Below are 19,409 nucleotides of genomic sequence, written 5' to 3' on the forward strand. Positions count from 1 at the left end.
CATGAACAAAAACTACACCGAGAACTTCAAATAATGTCCTCTGTGGGTTTTTGTGTTTGGTGCTACGAGTGCAGTATTTAAGCCGCAAAAACAGGATTTTTGTCCCATTACCGCATAAACATGAGATCCTTGTAGTGTCACATTGTGGCTATGTCCAGGATGAGTCCTTCCTAAAACAGCTCGCCTCTGCCCTCTGCAGGCAAACCAACAAACACTTCAGCGATTAGCACCTGAAAAAAGTATAGGGCAGTTTCTCCACGCTTTCATTCAGATTTGTCCTTCAAATAAAATAAACGTGGACCAAGTGTGAAGAAAGAAAATGTTGCTTGCTGTTGAGTTAGATCTAAAAGGCCGAATCCGTTCACAGGTGCATTTCACTTCCTTTGCCACAATGGCAAGAATGTTGCGGTTCACATGGATTACTTTAGTTTCGTGACGCTATGATGTGTTCATATAGCTGCAAAAGCTCATATACCGAGCCACTGGCTTGACATTAGTCCAGTGGCCAATTATTCCTAAACCCCAATGAGCCATTAGTCTGACATGTGTACTTTTTAACTACCTAAAACATTATGACAGCGTTAAACAAAAGCCATCAAAAGGCTCCAGTCATAACAACACATTCTGGCCATTCCTCAGTGTTGACATACCTTTATTTATTGTCTGTCCTAATGCCCAACCTCGACAGGAAGACATGCCTTGCATATTTTCGTGTAGGTTCACGGACAAGTTTCAGCTCATTTCAAAGGTTCGATTTTTTAGTTCCTGAATCTTTTTTGGGGGGTCTCACACCTTCTGGTAGAGGACAGGACCAGCTTAAATGATGTTGCACTTTCAGGTCCTTTTTGAACAATAATGTGTCGCTTCAAACTTTATGTCACATAATTTCAATCAATTGTCAACATTGTGTGTCAGAATGGGTTGAACAGCTACTCTGTCTGCCAACTTTAGCTGACATGGTGGAGCACTCCTCTTTCAGTCCAGATGTTAGTGATCTGAATCCGGTGTCAGACTCCCCAGACTTGAAATTGGTGTGATGTTTGATGTGATGTACCCTGGCTTTGCTTAGTTTCATGCAGTTAAACGAATTAGAAGTCAGCTTGCCTGAATCTCTAAAGGTTTAAACACCTCTACAGATGGTGACTTGTTTAGTATACAAGTTGTTGCTTCTTTCAGTGTCCGTACAGATTAACAACAAGCGACAGCTTACTGGTGAGGCGTGTTGATTTTTGAGGCTTTGGACGAGCCAGTCTACACTTTAGACTAATCATCTGTTGGCTTTTCCTCCATGTCTGACCACATTATGGGATTATGTGAACATCTTCAGCTGTCGTTGCGTCTCTCATGTCAGTGCGATGCCTTCAACTTTGTCAGCAACAACACGTCTTCATTTATAGGCAGACCTCATGAAAAAAAGGTGTTTTCTAGTTGGCAAAAGCAGAGAAAAACCCCATGAGGGCAGTGAGTGACACCAGACAGTACCTACACTTAGTTCACATATCTAAAACACTTTCAATCAGAGTCCCACAGAAGAAGAAGATAATGGACAGACTCGAAAACGTCAGCCTAGGAATCTACACCATGAAGGTGCAAACAGGGAGTCAGTTTATTGCTTCTTGTATTGAATGACTCAATGATCACTGTGCCAGGTGCTCGGAATAATGGCTTCAAAGCTCAGTTCTCAAGCTGAACTCTGAACTCTCCGCCCACAGGAATGTCAGTCCACCTGAATACCCTGCCAGTCATATTTCAACTCAGTCCTAAAGATTAATAAAGGCTAGCTGTCGAGGCAGATGGCTAAACTTAATGATATATATATATGTATATATGTGCAACAGTTGGTGGCTCTTTCTTTTCTGTCGAAGAAAATACATTTCAGACTGCGATTATATTAAAGGCCACTTTATTTGTTAAGCTGGGCGACTTTAAACTTTGTTTTTATGACGCTGATAAATACTTGTGGATAGTTTGCTGCCACGCAGGCATGTAATCAATCATGTTTTGAAAGGAAGAGGTGCAGAAGACCCTATTGTACCTGTAGTGTTTCTTTTTCTTCTTCCTCTTCATATCTATTATTCCACCAAAAGGACTGTTTTTCATCTTTTTTTAAAGGCTTTACCCTCCTAACTGTATGCTAAACGTCTGATATCTTATGTGTCTTATGGATGTGGCAAAATTATTCAATGGCGATACACTTCTTCCCTGGTTAGGAAGACTGATACACTTCACTGGATTAATCAGTGGGGTTAATATGAAGCTATAGGTTAGCTTAACTTCACTCATATATATCCTCCATGTGCTCTCACGTTAAGGTCAACGTCAACCTTAACGTAAATATCATCTTGCAGAAATATCAAAAGGACACAACTTGCACAATAAACACTTAATTGTGTACTTTGGATGATTTCTTAAAAACTACCCTGAAAAAATACCAGTTAAACAAGCTAAATATTAACATTGCCTGCCATGTCTCACACTAATCGCTCACTCTTCCATAGATTCATCTTTATACTTATGAACAGAAAATTCTATTGTATGTGCTGCCTTTTTTAATTTTTTAAAATCAGCACTTGAGTACTTAACATCCCACTACTTCTTCCTGACTTTCTCTCAGCTTACTTCCTCACCGCAGTGGCAGAAAAGAACATTTTTTTAAATAAAAACCTAAAGACTCCAGGATGAAACATCATTTTGACAGAGACAATGTGACTGCCAGGAAAGTGACATCATGACACATAAAAGAAACAGAGGGGGAGCTCAGTGGGAGAAGGATGCTGACCAACCACTCAAGACATTACAATTGTAAATGCCTCCATTTCTTTCCCTCTGATTTCCTGCTGCCCTTCTGCTTTGTCTACCATCATGTTGCTCAGACACCTCAGACATACACAGCTAATTCCAGTCACCTGCTTATCAGGCTGAATCACAGCTGTCTCAACAAGTCGGAGGATGGATCCAAGTTTTGGCATGCACCTAAATGATTTATGGAGCTCCTGAACACACCTTCATGAATAACGCTCCTACCTTTTCAAGCAAGACTTTATATTAGTCAGAAAAATCATGTGTTTTGTGCTTCCAGAGCATCAGATCCGTGCTGTTGGGTTTTTTCTGAAAGCTTCGCTGCATTTATTAATTAATCTACTTTTCTATCACAAAAATGAACCTGTTGCATCCACTGGATTGATTCATTAATCAGTTTTATTGCCACGACAGGTTGTATTCATATGAGTCACATTCTTACCTTTTAGTCTGTACAGTTCTGCCTCGAGAAATCGCTTTCCCGCTATCTCTTACTCAACAGTGACAACGCATAAGGGAACAAGTCGTGTCTTGATCTCTGTGAATCTGCGACACATTTTTTCATCCTATATTAACTTCTTGGTCAGGATTGATTGTTTCATTCCAAACCAAAGACAGTGAAGAAGAAAAAAACTATTTTTTAAAGGATGAGAAATCTGAAAGTTATATAAATTAATACTTAACACATTGAGAATCCGCTTTAAACAAACCGCTCGGAGACAGTAAACACTGAAGACGTGAAAATCTGAATGATTCAGCTTTGAAGGGAGACATCTGTTTTTCCACATGTTGCCAAAATCACTTGAATAGTGCTGCTGGATATTTTATTATTTTTTTTACACAACAAAACCCTTTCAATGATCATAAGAAAAGGATCTTTTGTCGTCTGTGCGGTATGATTGTCAGAGAGCATAAATTAAACAGAAAACAAGAAAGATTTGACAGGAAGGAGCGCTTGCCAGATTCTGAGTGAAGTTTTGCCATCACATGAAATCACATGAAGACATCTGATGCAGTCCTGTGTCTGAAGCCGCTGTCTTCTCGCTCATCACTGGGGTCTTCGCTCAGGGAATATAATCCTGGCCTCTGCTTGTGCTTCTTCTTGTGGCCCATCACAGTTGGCTGGAAGAGACGGCTTAATGAATGTAGGCTTTTGGAGATATCTGGGAACAAGTCCAGCTCCTCTTTCTCATGCAGGACCCTGTCCTGAGTTTGGCAGGCTTTGGGTTCTCCCAGCATCTCTCTTAAAGTCCCAGAGATACCTTTGTGCAGGTAGTGGTAGGCCTTCTTTCCGCAGTTGTCCCTGATGCTCACATTGGCTCCATACTCTGCCACCAGCATGCCCATGATGTACTTCTGGTCATGTAAAGCAGCAATGTGTAAAGGAGTGTAGCCCCCATGCGCTCTCACGTTAAGGTCAACGTCAACTCCTTCCTGCCGGGAAATGTTGATAATCGAGTCAAGCATTTTACTGTTTCCCCACTTGGCTGCCCAGTGCAGAGCGGTGAACCCTGACATGAAGTCCTTCTTCTCGGCCAGCTGGCTGTCTCTGAGCAGCAGGCCAAGAACCTGGTTCCACTGGCCCGAAGCGCACTTGACCAGCCATTCATGCTCTGCCTGCTCCAGGGGAACCGTGGAGGGAATTCTGGAGTCTCTGGGCTCCTCTGACACCTTGGCGTCTCCGGCACCCCTCCTCAGCTGGGTTGAGCCACTGTTGCTGGCTGATGACGACCTCCTCTCCCTGAAGGCGTCTTGTATGGAACTTTCAGGAGGTTTATCTGGGCCCTCCTTCAGTTTGCAGATCCTGGTGGAACTAGGTGGCATTCTCAGAGGCAAGGCAAAGGGTTTGTTCTCATTTGAGGACGATCCCCTTCCTGAGCCCTTTTCTTTATCTGTTTCCCCCTTATTGATGTCAAAATTCAGCATCCTTTTGACCCTAACACTCGCAAATTTGCTCCTCTGCAGAGCGAACTGTACTGGAGACAATATTTCTGTGGGATTTTCAGCCTCAGAAACAGATGATCCTTCCTCCTCTAGCCCTCCTGTGTCTACGGAGTTTTCCGTCTTTTCATCCCGTGTAGGTGGGCGCTGCTGCTCACCTGTCAGCGCGATCTCATTATTTTCAGCCTTGTTTTCATGGCTCACCGCAGTCTGGGAACTTTCCAGTAAATAATGGTGAATTTTCCTCAAGACAACATACCGGACACCGTCGATTTCTTTGACGAAGGCAACATTGTTGACAAAGGTCTTGAAAAGGTCTTTGTTCCGTTCTTTCTCCGCGGGATCGGTACTGTCCACGGAGTCTCTGAACTTACTCATCAAGTCGGTCCTCCTCACTTTGCCGCCCTCAGAGATAAGCACGGACAGGATAGATTCTTGCGTCAAAACCATGTTGAAAAGTGTTGACCATGAAGCCTAAACTTCTGACTTTCACCAGCGGTGCTGTCACAGTACGGCCGTCTCCACCTGGCTGCACTGTTCTCCTCCCCTACCTGTCCTGAAGGAGTCTTTCCGGGAAATGTGCATACGTGGATGCAATTTGAATAATAAATGCAGATGATTTTCTTTTATCAGATAGGTTCAGGGTAAAGTTAAAAAAATAAAAATAAAAAGAGAAGGAGAGAAAAACAGTTTTCATTCACAGGCACATACAAGCTTGAATATGTTTGTGCGCGCATAGTAATGATTTAAGTCACGTGTGCTGATATTTTGAAAGTCATAGCCTACAGCCATTTGCTATTCTATAGGTATGATGGCTCTAATCTTATTTCGTCAACACGTGAATATGATCCATAGGAAAACCATAATTTAGTAAAATCAAATCTTAATATTACATTTTAACATGCATGTACAATGATTATTTCAAAGCTTTCTGTAACATTTGGAATCTAGCATTTTAATTACACATTTAAAATCGATTGTTGAGTCCTCAAAACACATATACAAAGTTTTTAAGGTATTTGTTTATTTGTAGCATTAAAAAACAGTGTAAAGCTACCAAAAAAGACTACTCTGCATAGTGTGCAATCTGGAAAACCAGTATTATGAATTGACACACGGTAAGATGTGTCATGATGATGGTGTGCCCTCTGATTGGCTGAGTCCTTCTCTAGTGAAATCAGTCTGACCTCATTCATGGATTTAAATATTAACAACGTCCCATTATGAACTATACTCTAGAATGACGTGTTAATTATATGTTTTAGCAACTCCACCTCGGATCCATTTTTCTGCTCTCCTATAGTCGCTCCGCGGTGGTATTAAGTCTTGTCCTGGCTTGCACTGTGTGTAAGGTGACATTCCTGGACAGTATGGGAGTCCCTGAGAAGAAGTGGCCATATTGGAACGTTTCTGTTACTATCAAAGATGTAAACTGAAGTCAAGATAATTCACGACATAATTTAGCGTGAATATTTGCGTCACTTGTTGTTAAACCCCTTTGAAACGCTTTAAGGCAATTTCTTTACATTCAATCGTCAGAGTGTATCAATCATAATATTGAAATGACCCTGGTAAATAGGTAAATAAGAAGCTAATTAAAAAAAAATCGTCGGTAAGAAATGCATGACGTCAATGTTCATACGCATGCGCATAGAGGACTCTATAAACCTGCCAAACTTGTTCTCGTTAGCTTGTTTTTATTGACCGAGTTCGTTTTATTGAGTATCACTTATACATTTTAGCGAAGTACATAGAACAGTTTTGCTTTATGCCAACTTCAGGGAGAAGTCGAGCCGAAGAATGCACACTTTAGAGTCTGACTGAGCGAAGAATGAGCGAAGGAGCAGGGACTCATCTCGTCGCCTAGCTAGCATCCTCCCAGCCCAGCTACCAACTCTTCCCCGCCTAGTGTCCGTTTTTCCCATCTCTGTCAGCTCGCTTCATTTACTTCAGCAGGCTTGTACGGAGAGACGAGGGCTGCTCCCTTTCGCCTCTGCTCAGTCTGCTGCTCAGCACACCGACACCATACACTCCGCACCATGGCTGCCACAGACGTTGACGTATTTTCGGTAAGTGAATGCCACGGCACACCTTGTCCGCTCTTGTCTTAAAGAACTGGAAACAGTGGAGGTGTAGCCATGGGACCACTTGGCTATGAAGTGTGTATGCTTGTGCTAGCTGGCATGAGTGGATATGTAGCTGAGCCTCCCCCGCTTTTGAAGCCTGTAATGTGGGCTCTGCCGAGATGGTGGAAGTGATTTTAATGACGGTGACTGGGTTTCTAACACAGTTGAATGACGCTTCCTTTGCTAACTTGTTCTGAATGTCGGGTCTTGTCATGTTTCTTTTAGTGATTGATCTTTTTTACCCATTCACGCGTGACTGGACATATGGAGTGTTGCGTATGGCACCTTTAATTCATTGTGGACACATAAGGTGTTTCTGTTGCAGTCTTCTTGTGTCAGATTGTAATATTGTGATTAAATACCAGGAAAGGCACACATGAAAAACACTTATTTTTCATATTTAGTGCTGTAGATTTACAAAATTGGAACTATTTTGAATACATCTGTAAAGTAAATATTGAAATGATTGCACATCAATGCGCAAGTTTTGAGCCTTTTCAGTTGCCTGTTTGAAAACCAGTACTGGCAACTCCAGTTGGACCGACTTCATTTGTGCAAAATGTGCTCTTGTGACTCCAGTGGAGGAGGCACTCAAATCATCCAGTTGATATGTCAGCGCAGATAAAAATCCTTCATTGAGAAACTGTCATTCAAGCGCCAAAGACACTGTTAGTCAAGCAAAGCCAAACAAAAGTGGCAACCTGAAAAGAGTAGTTTGCTGTGAGATGCGCTTTAACATAACCTGCAGTTAGTTCTTGTCAAATCTAAACACCTCGATGGAAACATGCCCAGCTGCATGTCTGCAGGTTTCCGTGTATTATACAGTCTTTTACTACTCGACCCCCGTGGCACAAAAAATCAAACATGTGGTTCACTTTCTAAACCCAAAATCTAATGTTCTCACCTAAGGCTATGTCAGTTTTAACAGCCAGCTGCTCAAGTAAAGTCAGGCTAAATCTCTCTATAGGCTATTATAGTAGTTGGCTCACTTTCAGATTCGTGTGAAATAAATCTTGTACTACTCTGTGGTAACAAACCATGGTGTGGTCGGGCAGGTGTGACCCGGTATGGACAGTCGGGCGAGACTGAATAATCCTGAAATATAACCCTCGCTTATGAGTGAACGAGAGACTATTTAGTGCAGTAGCAAATACACCGGAGGGAACTTAAAGAGAGTGATTAACTTTTTGGCAGATGCTTGAAAATGTCCTTGAATTGGATAGTAAGCAGCATTGAAATGCTGGGATAAGAAGATTAAGAACACGCTCCAGGCCACTCCTACTACTTACTGGTGCAACACGTCTTCAACGAGAGCAAAGGAGCAGATCCAGTGTTTCACACTTGGCGTTCTTAATTTAGACACACGATTCCAACGTGGGTCGCAGGTAACGGAGGATTCTGTAGGATTATAGATTATAGAAATGATGATTTTTGAAATACCTCTTTTAGAAGACAAAATGAGAGGGTGGATTAATGAGAAAAATGCTGAGAATGCAGTGAAACAGGCCAGTGTTGGCAGCAGCAGCAGCAGCACAGCTGCCTGACTTCCTGCCTAACTTTGTGAACTAAGTGAGACCACATTGAACAAACTGTCATGTTTGCCTGGATGTTTGTGTAGAGGGAGCGTTGCTATTATGTGTGGTTGGTTGGACTCTTGATCCACATCGATCCTGTTCAATAGAGAGCATAGCTTTGGGATACCTTTCTAGGCCAGATCCACTCGAGGCGATCGATGCAGCAAACCAATCCAACAGCTTCAATTGTTTTCACTCGCTGCCTGCAACAGAGTGCGTAGCAGGAAGGCCATGATGCTAATTTAAATGGTTATGTAATGAAATGCCCTGCAACGTATTTAGAATGTACATTGCTTACTGACCCCGAAGAGCATTGCCTTTCCCTTGAGTCATGCATGCATGAAGTGAAATTAGCTTCATAAAGCGCTTAAAGCCAAGAGACGAGGAATGAGGAATTGTATTATATTATATTATCTTAATAGTGTGTGCTCTTGCTGCAGATTTGATTTGATTTGATCTAGAGGACTGAGAACATGCCTTTTTCTTGTTTTGGTCACGCTGTGTAGCTCTTGCTGGCTGACTGTAGTGTGTCATCTGTGTTGTTGGGTGCATATAGAACATATGGGCTTACATAGAGCTGCCTTTAGGCAAGAACATCAACCCCAGTGACATGGCTGTGTAATAACAGCCCAGCTGCAGCTCCTGTGGCGATGAGTCAGTATCCATGTAAAGAATGGGTCAGAGTTTCTCAAAATTGTGCGGCATATAACTATATATTTATAGTTCGAATCTTGGCCTCATGGTTTTTTTGGGTTCTGCTCCATTCGACATCCTTAAGGTGTGCGTTTGTTTGCTCAAACCAAACTCGTGTTAAACTTGGCCGGCCAGGCCTGGCTGAGCTGAGCTTGCGCTGGCACAGTGGGCAGCAAGATGGGAGGTAAATGATATGTCATTTATCTCGCAGCGCGTCCCTGAAAACATACATGACCTGACTTGCAGAGCAACTGTGTGAATACCAGTGAGAAAGCTGGAAAAAGAGATGAGTGTTCCCTCTCCCATTATTGCATATGACTTCATAGTCCATCGAGGTTCTGTCCAACTGGAATTTGCCTCAGCCGAAAAAGAATAGCTGCATATTCAGTTGTTTATGCAGGGTTTCAGTTTTATCCAGAGCTCTACAGACACCATGAGAGAGAGGAGCATACACTACTTTTACTTTCATTGTTCAGTGGTCTGTGACTAAATCGTTCTTTCCTCCTTAATTTCATCTTTCCCAATGGCGTTCAGTGACATTCTTTGCCAGAATAGGTCTTGAAACAGAAAGCTGGGACCAGGCCAGTGTTGCCGCTCATCTGTTAAGACTTGGACTTACGACTGATTGGATAATTGACAGAATTAAGAACATTGTATTCCCCATACATCTGTTTCATAAAACGGTTGCTGTCTCCTCCCGTTTGACTCTTCTTTATTTTTATCTTTCTGTTTTTCCTGTGGTCCTAGTTGTGTGATGAGGCTGAGTAATAATGTGTCCATACAGCTGATGAACATGTCTGTGGAGCAACAGGGGGAGGGACTACATTTGATGAGATAATAAACAGCCACAAAGTAGTTTTTATCTCTGTGCTCCTGGATTCCTGATGGCTCACGTGACATCCAAATCTCAACCGTCGAGAGTTGAACCATTACAACATCGCTGCCAGCACAAGTAGCTACAGGAGAACGGCAGTATGCAAGATGAAATTGTCTAGGTGTGGTTGGAGTTCACTGTATTGCAGAAACAATTGAACTTATTTAGACTGAATTCTATTTAAAGCTTTTGTACAAAAACCTCATAAGTGTTTTTTTTTAGCATAGTTTACCATGCGGTGGTACACATGGGGGCATTTGAAAGGAAATCCAGCTATACTTTGAGTCTTCACAGCAGTCATTGGACAGGAAGCACCACTCAGCAGCCACTTCAGCTAAAGTGTAGTGAGCATGAGTGTCGGTTTGTCACTGAGGTTGAGGTTATCGTGTGGTCTCTTTTCCACACGTATACAAAGCTGATTGAAGTGCATGGTGTGTCCAGAGGCCCTCAAACTGACAGCTGCACATTCCTGACTTGCAACACACCGAGTGGTTCATCCTTTGTGAAGTTTGTGAACCGTAAAACGAGGTTCTTCTGACTCGTTTTGAAGTAAACTCACCTTTTTGTGCACAGTACTGGGCCTGAAACTGCCCCGGAGCACCTGGGGGCTAAGATACCACAGTTTATGACTTTGGTTTCCAGCCCTGCAACGCAGCGTTTTACCTTACGGTCACTTGATATTTTTCTGGATTTTTGTGGCTTCTTCAGTATGACAACAAATCTATGGTCGTACATTTGTGCAGAGATTAGCTTTTTTTTTTTTTTTTTTTTTTTTACATCCCACAGCTGTTGGGGGAGTCAAAGAGCAAATAAAATATAAAGAAAAAGAAAAAGAGAGGGAAATGTGGTATTTAAGGCTAACTTAGAGCTTCAAAGTTGACTTCAAGTTATTCTAAATATTTGAAGCATCCCGCAGGTTTTTTTCTGTACACACTCAGACGCGCACACAGCTTCATCTGTGTGTATATCAGTCTGGGACGTGGCTGCTGTCTGTCAGGTAGAGGCTCAGTGAGGCAAGCACAAGTCAGATTCAACTGGATGGAGGCAGAAAGAGAAGATGGCAGCACAACAAGAGGGGACTGCAAAGATTACCGTAATTGGAGAATTCCAGGTCAAATTGTGGCCAATCTCCAGAATCTCACTGTGGGTTCATCGATGGGCGCTTCGAGCAGATTTGTCTCAGTTTACATCACATACTTTAGGAAAGTTGATGTCATAGTTGGCTCAAAAAGCTTGCTGGTTTGCTTGACTGCTGTCAGGAAATTAAATCATCATTGTAATGTTTGAAGCTCTCAGTGCTAAAAGCACTGAAGTTGTCTTGACTTATTGCCACGTTACTTAACTGTACTGGTGTAACACATATCATTTACATTTTAGAAGTACTCTGCTAGCTTTATCCTTGTTAAGAATGGACTCTGGTATGTTTAGGTGTTCCGGTAAACCATGGCTGCTCAGTTAGCCACAGGCATTGTGTGTGGCTAACTAGGCTATATTGTTTCCTCTCATTTCACTTTGAGCCACCTGGAGCCCCTCAGTGCAGCCATTTCCTGTTGGCCTGGCGATTCAGTGGCCAGGGAACTGCATTGTCTCCTCACCCTGGGACAGTTAACCAGAAACTTTTCATTCCTGTCATACTTTATGCTGCTGCTCTGCTCTGGTGAGCAGGCAGAAGCCTCCCAGACGTCATCCCATGGGTAAACGTCCTGTGTTTGCTGGTTGTTTTTTTTAGTGCTCTTGTTATGAGCTATAAATGTAGTCAGGAATGATAAGGCAGGGTGAATATTTCTTTTAGCTGTGTCCTTCACAGGGGATGAGCTCCATGTAGTTTTGAGCAAACCATTTTGCCTGTATTTTAAGTACTTTTTACAGTCCTCCTTGCTTTTAAAAAATATAAAAACAACCAGTGGTGTCAGAGTGTTTTAAGCAGTTTTTCCAAAATGTAATTTCTCCAGAAAGGAGTGCTTTAACGTACTTGTGTTGCTGCTGTTGCTACACCAAAGGATCTGAGTACTTCTTCCACCAGTCACTGCAGTGCACACACTCGCTTATTCAGCCATCGAAGTCGCAGCTTGGGGAGTTTGTGTCCACGTCTGCAGTTCTGTTCAGTCCGACCCTAAATGATAACGCTGCCGGTCAGGTCTGCTGGCTCAGTTTGCTGCTCTCTGTCACAAACCCATCTGCTTCTGATGTGTTGCCCAGTCAAACACAAAGTTCATGCGCAGCTCACGGCTCGATCCGGTTCAGTATAAGAGGTCAACTCAGAATTATCTTGTGAGTGAGAACTCCTGTTATTCTTCTGAATTGGAGAGTTTTACTGTTGTGGTTTGGGGCAGTTTCAACTGAAACAAAGTGCAGATGGTGAATGAGCTCCTTTATGACATAAACTTGATCACTGATAGGGGTCATGTATCTCTCAAGGCTCAGTAAACAGACAAAGGCAGCCTCTAGGGATTTACAGTGTGCTTTTTCTGGATTTTTGTGGAAAAGAAAAATTAATCTGAACAGAGAAGCAAGGAAGAAGATTTACTAACTGTTTGATCCAGTTTCACGTTTAAACTTTACACATACAAAAATGTGTAGCTAGAAAAAGAGCCTTTATTTAGATGTATTTCCTAAATAAATGAAGACTTAGATCATTTGTCAACTTCCCCTGTTTAGAACCTCACTTAGGAATCCAGTTAATGCACCAGTTTCCTTCTAGACATGATACCAGAGCCCACACCCTCCTTCTCCAGGAATCTATCCAAGTATCTCAACAAGCTTCAGTGAGGAAGCTAAATACCGCAGGGAGGCATTAATGTTGTTGAACAAGCTCTGAATGGACAGCGAATAACAAAAGAAGGGCAGCTCCCCTTTCCTCTCTCTAATCCCTGTAAACACGCCACCGATTGCCTCGGTCCTTACAATAAGTAGGCAGGTGATTTTGTCCAAAGTGACTCGGAATAAGTGTGTTGTTGTTGTTTCACAATAGACCAAGACATTAATAAGGTGGACTTTTGAAACTCTGAATGTGCTTCAGCTCGGCACAGTGTTGCCTCACTCTGCTCATGTCAGATTAGTCAAGCTGTGTTGTCTACAAACCGAGCCCTGCTTCTTCTTTTTCCTCACACACACAGTTCCTCCATTATCGTCTCCTTCTGTCAGGTTAATGGGTAATCTGCTGTGTATTCAGAGTCTTTCAGTTCAGTGTGGTTGGGTTGCGTTAAGCTGAGCTGTGCTCTCAGACTGCCTGTGCTGGGTGACATCAGCCTTCAAGTATGCAGTCCTTCGTGGCTGAGCCAGATGAGATCGGGTGGCTCCATTCATTTCAAGGTGCCGTCTGCTCCCCCTCTCCGCAGCTTTTATCCTCAACTTCAGCTGAGATGAGGATAAAGTGAAAACGAGTCTGTTGGTAATCCTTATGCTTAAAGTTACAGGTTTCTCCCCTTTAATTACAGATTGATTATCAGTGGTTGTGCACCGTCTGTAAGATTTTACCACAACATGGGTGATTTGAGCTAATATTCTTCTGCTGATAGGTTTGCACAGTGTATAGAGGCTAATTTGAAGTGTTTGGTTATACATAATTATTTCACATTGCTTGAACTATTGTAGCTGTGACGATAAATCTTTGCCAAACCTGCATCTTACATCTTTTGTAGTTTATTTTAACTCCTAGTTGATGACATTTTCATTTTTATGTTCTCCATAAATCAATGAATGAAGTACTTAAGTTGGGGTGGTAGCATCCCTTTAAGTTCATCTTCTCGCTGTGTGGAAACGTCTTTAGTCCCTCATGCTTGTGAAGGATTATTCTTTAAGCTTATCCTCACTGCAGGCTCTGACTACCAAACTCATAATGTATGTAGCTGATGGGTTTTCCATCTGCAGAACGAACAGAGGGTCTTTGATGTTTACTTGCATAAGAATGTGCGTGCGTCTTCTTCCTCTGACCGATGTCTTTACCACGTGTGATCCTCCTCACGTGCAGCAGGATTTGAATGTTCTGTTTTGTGTCGCTCAGAATGAAGAAAAGCGTAGCCTCAGCTTGGGCGGCCATGTTGGATTTGACAGCCTTCCTGACCAACTGGTCAGTAAGTCGGTCACACAAGGTTTCTGTTTCAACATTCTGTGTGTAGGTGAGTACCCAACGTTGTTTGTACAGTGAAATAAGTACGTTATTCATGTCATATGTCATCTTACTGTCCTTTCCTTCGTGTCTTTACTTGATCAAAGTTCCTCCCAATTAGTCCCAGGTGATTGAATGATTTTACTCCTTCTTTCCTCTGCTTGTGACCATTCACAGGTGAGACTGGCATCGGAAAATCAACATTAATGAACACACTCTTTAACACCATGTTTGAAAACGAAGAGGCAAGCCATTACCAAAATGGCGTGTATTTGCGGCCGCGAACGTACGATCTGCAAGAAAGCAACGTCCACCTCAAACTAACCATCGTCGACACCGTTGGCTTTGGTGACCAGATCAACAAAGAGGACAGGTGAGCTGGGGGAGAAGAGGGACAAAGACTCGATGACTCGCTCCCATTAGTTACAGCTTTTGGTTAAGTGCCAGAACTGTTCATCAGTACTGGATGAAACCTTTTGGACCACTGAGTCGGATTCCAGTCAGCTGGCACTTGAAGCACATGCATAAAGACAGACTTCAGTGTGTTTTCCATTTTATTCTTGAGCGGAGTAGCAACTTTTTCCTGTCTATCTTTTTCCTATCCATCCTTTTTTTATTTATAAAATGACAGCACTTTAGTTTTGTCCACGTTGCCACAGATACAAATGAGAGAAACAGACATTATCCCTCCACAATTCTGCGCATTTTTCTCGTCTCTGTGGAATAGAAAAATAAAGAGGAAGTTGTTTATTTTTTTAAACATTCAGCTGTGGAATGAAGCTTGCTTGCTGTGGCCGAGCCAGCAGGCTGCACTCTCACGCCCTTTGATAGTAGCTTTCTCTGTATGCTGTATAAAGCTATTCGCTTAAGGACAGACCCTACAGCGGGCTGTGAATGTGCAGTGAGAGCGCTTCAAAAGGTCAGGGCCTGTGCATTCCACCGAAAACACTGAGGATGGATGTGAGGGTCGGGGACAGATGACTGTAAACGAGGTGCTGGCTGAGGGAATGGAACAGATTTTTTATTTATTTATTTTTTGCATACGTCTCCCTCTGAGCCACCGATAAAATACCACCGATGCGGTTCAGCCAGGTGTTGAAGATTAAAAAAGAAAGTTGGATTTTCACTCTTAATTGACATAATTAGCAGAGACGTATCTGTTTCAGGGTGAGGGTTTACAGCAGTGCTCGAGGAGGACTTTGAGTAATGGCTTGATGCTTAAATGTAAATGTCTGTGCATTTTTGGTGGGTTTCTTGTAAATATCTGACCTCGTATTTACTTCCCAAGGATGAGATTGATCTTAAACTATCGCACCACATCTTGAAAAGTGTTTCAAATGTTTGACATTGCTTGTAAATATCAGCAGTGAGAAATGAAAGTAACGGGACTGCAGAAATGCCTCTGTGGTGCTTTTTTTTCTTCTGGCTAAATACTGCAACATCCCCCAGACTTTGGACGGTTTTGGGGTTAAAATACACTAATGTCAGCTTTCAGGAACTAACTCTTCTGGTGCGTTTACAAATAGTTTATCATTTTAATCAAGGGCAACTGCTAAGTTAGACAAATCTCTAGGATAAGTAGCGGGAGTGTGTTGGATCATGTTTGAATTGGTGTCCCGCCATGCAGATTATACACATGCATATTTCTCAAGAGAAAAGCCCAAAGTATGAACTTTTCATACTTTATATTCCTGAGAAAACAGGAAGTTAGCCTCTGTGATTAATATCAACCAGACTTTGATAAGCTGAACTCAATTTTCATGCACGGCCGAATGGTGCGACTTGAAAGTTGGCATTGAGTCAGATCACACAGTAACTAAAAACAAAACCGCCTCGGTTCATTTCCTCCGTGGCAAGTCCACATTTCCTCCTGTATTCATTACTAATGCATGAAAGAGAAGACAAATATTTAGCTTTTTACACCCAGGCATAAATCCTGTCTTTATTTGGCTCTCTCCACAGTTACAAGCCCATTGTTGACTACATTGACACTCAGTTTGAAAACTATCTCCAGGAAGAGCTGAAGATCAAACGGTCACTGTTTAACTACCACGACACCAGGATCCACATCTGCCTTTATTTCATTGCCCCGACGGGACACTCCCTCAAGTCCCTGGACCTCGTCACCATGAAAAAACTGGACAGCAAGGTATACACCGCTTACACTTACCCTCCAGCAAAAGACACTCAATCTTGGTTACCCATTGTGTGAATAATATCAAATTCAATCTGCCTTTTACTGTGATCAGTGTGAATTTCACTGCAACGTGGGCCAGAATGTGGGTTCTTTGTTCGTAAAGAACAAAGCTGAAAGTGCCCATTATTCCCACATTCCAGTTTGATATATTTGCAGTTGAGTTGCTTGCGGGTCAAAACAAATCTGTCCACCAGTCAATGATCCCTCTCGGTATTGCATTGATTTGTGGCTTTTTTCATGGCTCTTGTGTGAGTATTACCACACATATTATTGGTTGGTGGATCGGGTTTTGCTGTGCATGTTTCTCACTTGACATGCAATCACTAGGATCCTCAGTCCTCAGCTCGACAACTAATGGAAAAAGAATCTCATCACAACAGCACAAAAGAAGGGGAGGGAGGACAGTGATTATTGAGTGGGGCAGAGCAGTTTCAGAACAGGCAAAAGGCGAGATCTCTCTGCTTCTATTTGTAATTGGGTGGAGATATTTTTCATTCAAATGATGGGCAGGTTATCAGACTATTTCCGGAGGGGGGGCTGGAGATCCTAAAACCCACCCATTAAAATACACGTTCAGAAAGGTCAGAGAAGGGAATCATTTAAAATGTTACTGTGAATCTAAAAGCCCTAAAACTCAGAGAGCTGCCTGAAAACTTGACTTTTTTTGTGTGCATTGGTGCAATTTTAACATCAAGTCACACCACTGTGTGGTTCAATAATTGAATCTTTGTTACATCATCAAATTGATCCACAGTGTGCTGCCCCGGAGGGGTTTTGTTTTCTGTCTCTGCAGTGTTTCCGTGCTTCTAGCTACTGATAACACTGAAGTAGAAATGAAAACGTTGTGCTGTTTGTTTCCGCTCATGCAGTGGTAATAAATCTAGATCAAAGCAGATGGTGATTTTTGGACTAAAACCTGCTGCCTTACCTCTGCCAACTATCAACACATGGCTACACGTCTGCCAAATGTCTCCTGATACGATTCAAAACGATAAATAGTTACTTAGCCAAATCTCCCTTTTGTAGAACAGAGTTTTCTGCCGTTCAGTTATTACAATTTAGCCCAGCACACCTAACATAACTGTTGTTTTTGTTAACGACTCTGAAAGAGAAGCCAGAATTTGTGAGCTGAAATGAAAGCTGCAAAGACCTCAGAGATGGGACAGAGATCCAAATTTAGGACTTATTGTTATGAATCCATGCTGCTGACCACGGAACCTCGATCCTGTTTTTACCAGCCAATAGGGCGATCAAAAGCTGGCACACAACGTCAGCAAGCTGTCTCCTGACGCTGTCCAAATCTGACTGCTCCACTTGAGATCAAGACGTGGTACCTGAGCTACTCGTTTTTTATTTGAGCCTCCATAAAGCAGCTCGGTTTATTTGTATAATGTAGTAGCTAACTAATAATGCTCGTACTAAATGAGTGACAGCAAAGCAGCTGACAAAGTACCTCCAGAGTAGCTTTAAGCAACAATTTATTCACTCACAACGTAATTCAGATGTAAAATGACAGCAGTGTTAGAGGATACTTTTATCCATGAGTTAACAGTACAGTGGATTCAGTTTTAGCCAGAGAGGGTCTCATGGTGAGTACCAGCCCAACTTTAGAGGCTGTGTCCCACCGATCGTGGCTCTGCGTTTTTTCTCCAGGGTGTCGATTATCTCTTATTTCCACCTGTGTTCTACGTGTCAGCTGGATGAACGCAGAAAATACCTGCTGTGGTGTCAAAAGCTCAACCCAACCAAGTTCAAATGAATGTCCGTTATTGTTTTAGATGCTTCTTAAGCATGCATTAAGTTGGTTGAAAAATAAGATTAACGAACAGCTAATGAAATAATTCATATCATAAGATTTTTTTTTATTGAACCATCATTCTAAAGATGGATCATTTAAAGGTATACGCCTGTAAAAGCTACAATTAAAAAATAAAACTGATAGATTCTTGTGTTATGAGCTCTACATTCTTAATTCTCTATTTAACGCTTTGATTCATTGCCGACGTTAGGTTTTGGTTGCCATTAAAACATGTCATTGCTATGAAATTCATTTCGGGTTTGGTTTATCTTCATGAGAGCTAATTACCCTCCACAAACACATTTTCTGGATTACAGTTAATGAACTTTCAATAACAGTCTTATAATATTAAAAAAGGTTTAACTGGAAACGAAAGATAACTAAAGAGATACTGTTTGTATCTCTGTTTGCCAGATTTCCCCATCGCAAGAAAAACCATGGTAACGGACCAGAAAGGGCTCTTCCTTCAGTCTGTATATTTTGCTGTCAGACCTTGACAATGGTGTTTTTCTTGTAAATGGGGGTACAAATCAGCCTCAGAGCTAGTCTCGGTTTGGGTGGAAGAAGGCAGGAAGAAAGATAAGAGTCTGAAAGAGATGTCTTTTGTTTTTTACGTTGGTGGAAACAGTTGCCACCAAAATATCTGATATTGGGATGTAGAGGATTCGGCGCTTCATGCTAAACTTTAAAATGGGACGTTAGTGTAATCCGTCATGTCGCTGAGGTGATAAGTTGTGCTGTTAATATCGTTAAAATGTTTAGACATGGTCTGTTATAATTCATGCTATAATCCTAATCATTAATAATGCTCCCTATACAAAGGAAGAGCTGTTTAATGAGCACATGTGGCGAAGACTATGCCAAGAAAGTGTAGAAAAAAGGGTACAAATGATAAGCTGGAAAATATCGCATGATCCGAACAGGTCATTTGCATCCACAATCACAGTTGGTCTTCGAAAGATGCTTCCTGATGTGGTCAGTTGAATTTAAAAGTCAAAGTAGTGCAGAAGAAGGGGACACAAAAAGATAATTTAACCGGGGAAGACGCCGTATGTGCTGAGCTCAAATAATCACAATCGGACGATAATCAGCCTTTGTGATAAATTCTGACTCTTTGTTAGTTCCAGATCAGAAGTTTCCAGGCTGAAGCTGAGCAGAGAGGAAGTGGCACAAAGATACTGAAAGGGACAGTTAAATGTCAGCATTCATGGTTTTGTTTGTTTTTTTTGTTCTTAATAAAAATCTGAACTTTTCACTCCTTTTCTAATAACAAAACGTGCATAAGAATCATTGTATTTT

General features: G+C 42.0%; 2 protein-coding genes across 3 annotated transcripts in view; one reads left to right on the forward strand and one right to left on the reverse strand.

Moving 5' to 3' along the window:
• Positions 1 to 3,179: 3,179 nt before the first annotated feature.
• On the reverse strand, positions 3,180 to 5,281 carry sowahaa (sosondowah ankyrin repeat domain family member Aa). Its single transcript, XM_072374645.1, has one exon. The coding sequence runs from the start codon at positions 5,188 to 5,190 to the stop codon at positions 3,793 to 3,795; it is 1,398 nt and encodes a 465-aa protein (XP_072230746.1). The 5' UTR covers positions 5,191 to 5,281; the 3' UTR covers positions 3,180 to 3,792.
• Positions 5,282 to 6,445: 1,164 nt separating this feature from the next.
• The window catches only part of septin8a (septin 8a), a 32,690-nt gene continuing 19,726 nt past the window's right edge, over positions 6,446 to 19,409 (forward strand). Inside the window, exons 1-4 of one of the 2 annotated variants that reach the window (XM_072375683.1) lie at positions 6,446 to 6,809; positions 14,011 to 14,125; positions 14,293 to 14,488; positions 16,078 to 16,264. In XM_072375683.1, the coding sequence (XP_072231784.1) occupies positions 6,780 to 6,809; positions 14,011 to 14,125; positions 14,293 to 14,488; positions 16,078 to 16,264 (528 nt within the window). In that variant the 5' untranslated portion in view covers positions 6,446 to 6,779. The remainder of the gene's footprint in view (positions 6,810 to 14,010; positions 14,126 to 14,292; positions 14,489 to 16,077; positions 16,265 to 19,409) is intronic. The other variant, XM_072375684.1, reaches the window with a different exon arrangement.

The sequence above is a fragment of the Leuresthes tenuis genome, unplaced genomic scaffold, assembly GCF_036924035.1.
Source record: "Leuresthes tenuis unplaced genomic scaffold, fLeuTen1.0.hap1 SCAF_21, whole genome shotgun sequence".
Lineage (NCBI taxonomy): Eukaryota > Metazoa > Chordata > Actinopteri > Atheriniformes > Atherinopsidae > Leuresthes > Leuresthes tenuis.